Source organism: Nanorana parkeri, unplaced genomic scaffold (genome assembly GCF_000935625.1).
Source record: "Nanorana parkeri isolate BGI_ZX_2015 unplaced genomic scaffold, ASM93562v1 scaffold188, whole genome shotgun sequence".
Classification (NCBI taxonomy): Eukaryota; Metazoa; Chordata; class Amphibia; order Anura; family Dicroglossidae; genus Nanorana; species Nanorana parkeri.
Window position 1 is genome coordinate 440536 of NW_017306456.1, and position 9699 is coordinate 450234.

Below are 9699 nucleotides of genomic sequence, written 5' to 3' on the forward strand. Positions count from 1 at the left end.
GGGGTGAAACAACAACCTTCCAGCTGTTGTGGAACTGCAAGTCCCATGAGGCATTGCAAAACTCTGACAGCCACAGGAATGACTCCCACAGGCAGATACATGATGGGATGTGTAGTTAAAGCACAGCCGGAGGCCTGGAGTTGCCTGACCCTGATCTACAGAAACTAGCCAGATGCATGCACATCTAAAGTGATGCTGGAATACTTTCTATTAAATATGGCCAGACTGGTCTCTCCTCCCCATTTCCCCCTGACCTCCTCGTGTTTTCTGCCAGGGCACTCCTGGCATGTGTAGAAGAAGAAACTTATTTTCAAGACTGCAAGCTGCTGCCATTGATTCAAACATTGATAGCAAGCCACAAAACAGTCACATTTACTGTGTATCCAGAAGGTGCCCTTATCCAAAAACTCTACTCTTTTAGTCTCCTGTCTTGCCTCCGATTTAACATCACCCCCACAGCAAGGAAGATAATCCTTATTGTCCCTAAGTCTCTGTCCTCCAAGCTTTTGTGTTCACCCTCATGTCTGGCCCATCGGCCCTCCTGAAAAGAACCACCGGGCGTCACGCTGTTGACGGCTGGGTGATGCTCTTCTGGCTGGAACTCTTCCGACTCAAGACGAAGGTTGAGGAGGTGCTCTTCCGGCTGGCGCTCAGGTCGCTGGCCTGCTGCTTGGACTTCAGGTATCGCGCTGAGCAGCAGAGGAAACGTTGCAGGAGGTCGTGGAAAAGGTGTCCGGTGAAGAGCATGTAGATCCAGGGGTTGCAGCAGCTGTTCAGGCTCCCCAGGAGCATGGCGATGATGAACAAGGAGGCTGCGAGAAACAGAGAAGGAGAATAAGTTTGGTTGAGGTGTAGGAGGCAAACATCATAATTAGAAGGTAGAAATGTGTAATGTTATAGATCAACAGAGAATGATGAGGTGACAAACAGATACCAAGTTACATTATTAGAAATATTTCATTGAAAATTTCCACCTTCCACAGAGGACAGTCGGGCACAAAAAAATGAGATATTTAGGAACTGAAGGAATGACTCGGAGAAGCTACAAAACATCTTCAACATTAGAGAACGAGTCCAGTTGGATGTGACCGACTACCTCAGCTTTATACCACTACCAGCAAAATACGCCCCTTCCTCACCAATAAAACCGCAAAATTACTCATCCACTCGCTTGTTATCTCCCGTCTTGACTATTGCAACTCCCTCCTCATTGGCCTACCTCTACACAGGCTCCTCCCCCCTTCAGTCTATCATGAATGCTGCTGCTAGACTCACTCACCTTGCCAACCGCTCAATGTCTGCAACCCCCCTCTGCCAATCCATGTACTGGCTTCCATCCCCCGCCCCCCCTCTGTCAATCCCTACACTGGCTTCCAAAAGCCCAAAGGATAATATTCAAAATACTAACAATCCCTTACAAAGCCATCCACAACTCTGCCCCCGGCTACATCTCAAACCTGGTCTCAGAGTATCACCCTAACCGCCCCCTCCGCTCTTGAAAAGACCTTTTACTTTCCAGCTCCCTCGTCAACTCCTCCCATGCTCACCTCCAGGACTTCACTAGAGCCTCTCCCATCCTATGGAACTCTCTACCCCAACCTGTCCATCTATCTCCCACTCTGACTGCCTTTAGGCGATCCCTTAAGACTCATCTCTTCAGGGAAGCCTATCCCAGCTCAAACTAACCACTCAACCATCACGTTCTCATACAATTCACCCCCACACAGCTACCTCCTCATGCACCACTTGCCCCTCCTTACCATCTTGTCTTGAATTGTATTGTGATTGTAATGTCTTCCTTATATTGTAAAGCGCTGCGCAAAACTGTTGGTGCTCTATAAATCCTGTATAATAATAATAATAGTGTATACACCCCAAAATAACTGCCAATGTGTCCCTGAAGGATCTCATTTATCCAGTTATGGTATAAGCTAAACCATGACCTGGATAAATGAGAACCTTCACAGCCAAACTGGCAATTATTTCGGGGTGTATACACTAAAACTAGTATAGGAACTGAACAAGTGCCTTAGAAAAGCTGTGTAGCATCTTCAACATTACAGAACAAGACCAATTGGATGCGACCAACTACTGCTAGCTACACCATGACCTGGATACATGAGAACCTTCACAGCCACATTGATAATCATTTGGGGGTGTATGCCCTGAAACTGGTGCACGAACTGAAGAAGTGGCTTGGAGAAGCTATGAAACATCTTCAACGTTGCAGAACCAGGCCAGTTGGAAGTGACCACTACTAGCTACACCACGACCTAGATAAGTGAGAAGCTTCACAGATACATTGGCAATCATTTTGGGGTGTACACCCTCAAACTGGTGCTGGAACTGAAGAAGTGCCTTGGAAAAACTACAAAACGGCTTCAACACTACAGAACGAGACCAGCTAGATATGACCAACTGCTACTAGCTACACCATGACCTGGATACATGAGAACCTTCACAGACACATTGGTAATCATTTGGGGCATGTATGCCCTGAAACTGGTGCAAGAACTGAAGAAGTTTCTTGGAGAAGCTATGAAACATCTTCAACGTTGCAGAACCAGGCCAGTTGGAAGTAACCACTAGCTGGATAAGTGAGAAGCTTCAAAGACAAATTGACAATTAACTTGGGGTGTGCACCATGAAACTGGTGCGGGAACTGAAGAAGTTGCTTGGAGGAACTACAAAACGTCTTTAACACTACAGAACGAGGCCAGTTGGATGGGGCTAAATACTACGAGGTATACTATGACCTGGAGAAATGAGAACCTTCACAGAGACATAGTTAGGACCAAAGCTTTCACCTTGCATAGCCAAAACTGGGCCATGGCCAAAGCTGATCCAAAAGACATCATGAGAAGTTCTTAACAGTTGGATAGTTCTATGAACTCTATGACCAGCTTCAGACATGAGTCACTCCCGGCTACAAACCCATGGACCTTACAAACCATAGAATGCTAATTCTTTATTCCAAAGCAGCATAACAACGACAAAAGGCCGTCACAGGTACACAACGTTTCACAGGAATATGCTTTACATTCAATTCAGAGGAAAACAAGACAACGTACAGCTCGAGGAAATGTTTCCAAGGTCAGCCATCTGCGGGGACTCTTCTTAGAAACACAATCCTCCAAGGGGAAGATATGAATGCAAAGAGCACATAATATTGGCAGTTCTTATTGCTGCGGGGGTTTGATATTTGTACAGTGATTAAGAGGCATTAGTGAACAGCGATAATACATCTGCATAATATTATATAATATGCGGATTAAACTGAATAATATGCTGTTTGCAGGAAGATTTATGTGCGTCGTGTACAGACCGCATTCCTTCCTTTATTGAAAGGGGCGTCGGGAAAAAAACGTACGTGAGGCCCAAAGGTGGGTTCCAACCTGAACAATGAAAGCTGGACAATGAAACTTTGTATGTTCTGGGAAAGCAATAACATTTCTTATCTTTATAAGATCCAGGAAATGCGGGGCGCAGGCGGTCCTCTGATAATCTCTATGGTCTCTACTGCGAAAAGGTTAGAAGCATAGAATTTCACGTAGACAGCCATTGGCCGGGCCCTTCCTGTGAGCCCTAAATTGATCCCGTGATTTGCCCGTAAACAGTTCTCGGTTCACTTAAAGGATAAATTCACCAAAAAATTAAAAGGTGAGCCACCTGACAACACACTCTCCACCCCACACCGGATCCGGCTTCGCTTAGCTACTGCAATCAGGATCTCCCACTGCCCTCGCCAACCGCAATATCGGTCCAGGCACTTTAAAACTTCACTGCACAGCCCCGGAAGCTATGGAGCGACATGATGGTTGCAATGGCCAGCGGTCATTGGTCAGCGCGGCCATGTGACCACAATGACCAATGCTGTCACAGAAGAAAGAAGACTCAGAAGAGTTTCCCAATGGTTATTGATAGGGTCACTATCCCACCTCAACCTAACCACTGAACCATCACATTCTCAAACAATTCATCCCCACACAGCTACCTCCTCATGTATCCCTTCCCCCTCCCTTTTAGATTGAAAGCCCGCAGGGGCAGGGCCCTCCTTACCATCTTGTCTTGAATTGTATTGTAACTGTTATGTCTTCCTTATAATGTACAGCGCTGCACAAACTGTTGGCGCCATATAAATCCTGTATAATAATAATAACAATAATAATAATTGATTGTGATCGGCCAATGCCCCCTTGCATACACCAGGGACATGCGGTCAGGGGAGGCAGGTGGGGGCGGAGCCTCACCTAGAATTATGGAGGAAAAAGCTGTCAGCTTCAAGTCTGAAGCTGACAGCTTTTTCTCCATTCAGATCGGCCTCTATCAGGTTACAGAGCAGGGAAATCCTCTCCCTTGTGTAACCTGTCATGGATGAAGCGCTTGCCTGTTAATTACAGGCAGCGCTGCATCCGGCTTTTGACACGTAGTTAGTGAGGGACAGGGTGGCTCCTCCCTTCCTCCTTCACAATAGCTTGGGGAGGGTTGTGGGCGGGGCTTCGTCCTGTAGGGGTGGGGCTTCGTCCGGCAGAGGGCGGGGAATGCCTCACCAGGAACATGAGGTGCCACACGTCACTGGCATACACTCACCTATCCTTTTAGCTCCCTGCCATGTCGTTCATCCACCACTGTGATGTGAAAATCCTAGAGCTTGCAGATATGGAGAGCATATTACATACTACCCTTCCCTCCCCACAATGCGCCAATCACCAGGACCTAGGTGCGGTCATGTAGTTTCATTTTAAACGAAATTCAGATGATTTTAAATTTCGTTGAAAGAACATGCGGATTCGTTTGCATTCGGCCTCATTAGAATTCAGACCTTCGGATGCATCTGAATGTCCCAATGGGCGAAATTTCATCTGAATTTGCATTCGGAAGGAAACCAAATTCACATGTGTCTGTGAAGGTTCATTCATCCAGCCAGTGGCGTAACAATCACCATAGCAACCCAGGCGGCCGCTATGGGGCCCGGGCACAGAGGTGCCCGGCCAGATGCCGTGTGGGCCGCCTGGGTCGCTATGGGATCCTCTGCTGGCGGCTTTCACTGATGGCCGAAGAAGCTATGGGGCCCTGTGATTTCTAGTTACGCCCCTGCATCCAGGTCATGGTATAAATGTAAAAAATAAATCAAGGCAACTGGACCTGCTGTATTTTTCTTGAAGACGTTTCGTTGGTCATCCGACTAGCTTTCTCAAAGCTCTTTTCGCTTTAGAGAGAGCTAGTCGGATGACCAGCGAAACGTCTTCAAGAGAAATACAGCAGGTCCAGTTGCCTTGATTTATTTTTTACAGATAGGAACTGACATGTCTAATTTAGGGTACATAAGATGAGACGCTTGGACATCAATGCACAATGACACTCCCTTGCCGGTGACCTGTAGATGGCAGTGCGGTTCCACTGACGGAAGTTCAAGCATTTTTTTTTTTTCTCTTTTAATCTCCAAAGTGCCCACAGGGACACAGTGAGCTGAGAGGGAGCGTTAAATGGAAGAGAACTGTACTTTGCACGGCTGCCACATATAAATATGTAACCGCCTAATTAATAACAATAAAGCAGATTGCACTCTAATAATCATGTACAGAGGCGGACAGACGAAGAGCATAATAAACTGGAGCGAGGTGATTACATGGTGGTGGACGACTGATTTCTTAGATACATTTAGAGAACACACATGGAAAGCATAAAACCCCTGACCAAGAGTATCAATAAAAGTTCTATGTCAGGGCCGGTGCACACCTAGGCGATTTATCGCGCGGTTTGAGTCGCGCAAAACACAAATTCGCATTGAAGTCAATGGAGGCTGCTCACACCTTTGCGGTTTGTCACGCGACCAAAATCGCCTGTCGCTGGAAAAGGTGCAGAAGCTGTTTTCCAGCGGTTGCCGCGCAGTTTGGGTCCCACAGACATCTCTATGCGTTCACGATTGGGGTTATAGTAAACACACTCTGTCCTCATGTTATGAATGAACAGAAACACTCAGTATTAGGGTTGCACAGATACCAAGTACAGTACTCGGTACAAGTACGAGTACATGTACCGATGCTTTTGAGCTCCAAGACTAGACTAGAGAAAAACTCCAAAGTTAGGAGGCGGCTGTCATTTGTAAGGAGCACACGGAGCTCCCGGGATTTGTACATCTCTGTTATAATGTACGATTTTGTTTTTATAAACATATATAAGGAATGCACAGATACCAGTTTTGCGAGTACGAGTACTGGTACATTTTTGTTTATTGTCATGTGACAGTTTTTCAAAAACAATACAGACTAATGATTTCAGGACAGCGGTGGAGCGCCAGAGCCCGGTCCCAGCTGCCACCGCTGCAACCCTGGTAGTTCTCATGAAAATGCCAAGTATCTGCACTGGTACTCGAAAAGTATCTGTGCATCCCTACTCAGTATAGAGGATTCCTGTACATTGATAACAGGGGCTGCGGAAAAACTCTGTGTGTCCCTGAGGACTCCGTGTCCTCAATCTCTTATTCTATTTTAAAAATGGAAATATCAGGGGTCTGTTTAGACCCCAATATTTCCCCGAAGCCCCTAAAAGTAAAGTAAAAAATTAAAATATTTTAAAAAAATGATAAATAAATAAAAATAAATATTAAAAAAATGTAAACGTTTATAAATAAAAATGATATTTTTTTGGAAAAAGTTAAAATAAAAAACATTTTCGGTTTTGGCCTGACATTTTTTTTTTAAATTTCGGTTTCGTTTCGGAGGGCAACCAAACTCATCAAAGGCATGGAGGACCAGAGCTATGAGACACGTCTACTAAATTTAAATACGTTCACGTTGGAAGTAAGAAGATTAAGGGGGGGACATGATTTTCATGTACAAAATGTTCTATAGTCATAGCGACATTAGCAACAAACTCTTTAAGGTTAATTCCGTAACAAAGACTAGAGGACACCACCTGAAACTGGTAGAAAAAAAATTCAAACACAAGGGGCGAAGGGGGTTCTTCTCAGTTTGAGCAGTTAGGGTCTGGAACTCGCTGCCACATGCAGTGATCTCAGCTAAGAGTGTGGCATCATTCAAGAAGCTCTTGGACGATTTCCTGGGAGACCGTAATATACAGGGGTAGAGGTACTCTTAAGAACGAGATGACTCAAGGACCTATACACACACACACACACACACACACAATAGGTTGGACTTGATGGACTTATGTCTTTATTCAACCTCAAATACTATATAACTATGTTTCGGTTTTGAGAATTTTCATTTCGGTGCACCTCTAAAAAAAAAATCATCCTATTTACAACTTTTTGTTTTAGAAAACTTCTACAGTTTTGCTTCAGTCAGAATTCTGAGACTGCAATTATTTTGTAGTAAGAGTAAGTTGTAATACGTAGGAGAGAATAAATGTTAGCTACTGATTGTAATAAATAACATTGCGGAATGCTGATCCGGGATGTTATCCAATTGACTTCAGGGATCAGGAAAACATTCTTCCTTGTTGAAGCAACTTGGAAATGTCTGTCTTCCGTTGGATCTACTGCGGATTGCCGATTATTTCGCTTCGGCTGATGTGTAATTGTCTTATTTTTAACTCAATATGTAACTATGTAAAAAAAAAATATAATTTGTTATTCCATGACCATAACTTCTGATTAGGGATGCACCGATATATCGGCCGCCGAAACATATCGGCCGAAAATGGCACTTTTGGCATAATGCCGAAAGAGCCATGTTTCGGCCCATACATCGGCGCATCCCTGGTTTGTTTTCTCCCCGCTGGGCGCTGCTCTGTGTTCCAGCGCGGAGAAAAGAAAGTGACAGCCGGCCGAGCGCTGCAGGACGAGAACGCTGTGAGCGGCCGGCATCTCTCCTCCCACACCGCTCAGCCGCCTATCACAGTCCGGCAGAGCGGTGGGGGGGCGGAGACAGCGCTGTCACAGGAGGCTGGGCTCTCCTCTCTACACCGCTTGATCAGCCTCCTGTGACAGCGTGTCAGAGAGAAAAGCAATGTACACACACTCAGCGATCAGTGATCACTGAGTGTGTGTACATAATTGAGGATATGGTATGTTAACTATATCCTCAATTATGAATGAATGGGAGTGATCTACATCTCCTCCTGTCCATTCATAATTGTAGTTAGTAGTTATAGTAAACAAACAATATTCTCATGTTATCAATGATCAAGAACACTCAGTATAGAGGATTCCTGTTCATTGATAACAGGGGACACAGAAAAAGAGATTGAGGACTCTGTGTGTCTTTTTCTATTTTAAAAGGGAAATATCTTTTTAGACCCCTAATATTTCCCCGAAGCCCCTAAAAGTCAAGTAAAAAATAACAATATTTAATAAAAAATGAATTAATAAATAAAAATGAATATAAAAAATTGAAAAATATTTTTAAAAAATTGAAAAAATAAAAAACATTTTCGTTATCGGTTTCGGCCTGACATTTTTTTTTATTTCGGTTTCGTTTCGGTTTTAAAATTTCCATTTCGGTGCACCTCTACTTCTGATGGCACCCACAGTCAAGAGACAGTTTACAGCTGGACCTGTTGAAGACCAGCAGAGACCTCTCAGGAGAATAAAGCAGAGATGTCGGGATTCCAGGTCCAAGAGTTACAGTTTTGACCAAAATAATCCAGCACCAGGACATGTCTACAGTTTATTCCGCAATCCACTCTCGGTACCCATATATGTTTCGGCAAGCTGAAGGTTAATACTTACTGAAGCCAAAGAAATATCTTCAAAGAACCCCTCACCCCCCAATACCTGATGACCACCTCTAGTCATTCATCTGAGATTAAAACCAGAATATTGTATTACCTAGCCCCACGGCACTTTCATATAACGCCTAGCAGGACATAATCTCTTCATTTGATCTACTATGCTCAGCCCCCGAACATCGGTGTTCTCAAAGCATTTCTCTATTTCACTGATTCTTCTGTTTAAAACCAAAGGCTTCCCCCTAAAATAGGAGACAGTCTCAAGATAGTATGTGTCTGAAAGAGTCCCAATGACCTAAAGCAGTCTTTCTCAACCTGGGTGCCTTCTGGCCTCCTCAGGGGTGCCTCAAAATCTTGTGATGGTGGGACTCTGATGTGAAGTGGGGATTCTGGTATCAAGGGGGAACTCTGATCTAAAAAGTGATGGGGGTAGGGGGGCTCAGATGTGAGGAGGGGTTTCCGGTGTTAAGGGGAGCTACTGATATAATTAGGGAGCTTCTGATATAGAAAGTACTCCTGATGTGAAGTAGGGGCTTCTAATGGGAGGCCTTAATATTTTATCATGGTGGGACTCTGATGTGAAGGGGACTGAGGACTTGGGGGAAATGGTGGTCCTGATTTAAAGGGGGGACTTTGATATGAAGGGGGGGACCCTTCAGCAAGATGGCAGCAAATCAATCTTTAAAGTTCATGTTATTTTATATTATACTAATTCTAAATATATCTTCTTTAAATAGTATTTCGAAGGGTCATCACAGACACATGTGATAGTCTACTACAGACCGTACAATCCACATTTGTTACGTCAACATGCAATATCAATATACATCTCAGATCCAACCAGAACGTTTTGTTTTGCTTTGGATAGAGCAAGGAAGGGTTAACACATCTGTCAGGTTTTAAATTCCCATCCTTACTTCCTGTTATTGGAAGTAACACACTTCCTTTCCTAGGGTGACAACGCTGACTCACTGTACCTATAGATGACCAGCGTAGTCACCATAA

General features: G+C 44.4%; 1 protein-coding gene across 1 annotated transcript in view; it reads right to left on the reverse strand.

Moving 5' to 3' along the window:
• Positions 1 to 501: 501 nt before the first annotated feature.
• OXTR (oxytocin receptor) overlaps positions 502 to 9699 on the reverse strand; it is a 38574-nt gene continuing 29376 nt past the window's right edge. The window contains exon 2 of the mRNA XM_018555229.1: positions 502 to 812. Within this exon, the coding sequence (XP_018410731.1) occupies positions 562 to 812 (251 nt within the window). The 3' untranslated portion in view covers positions 502 to 561. The remainder of the gene's footprint in view (positions 813 to 9699) is intronic.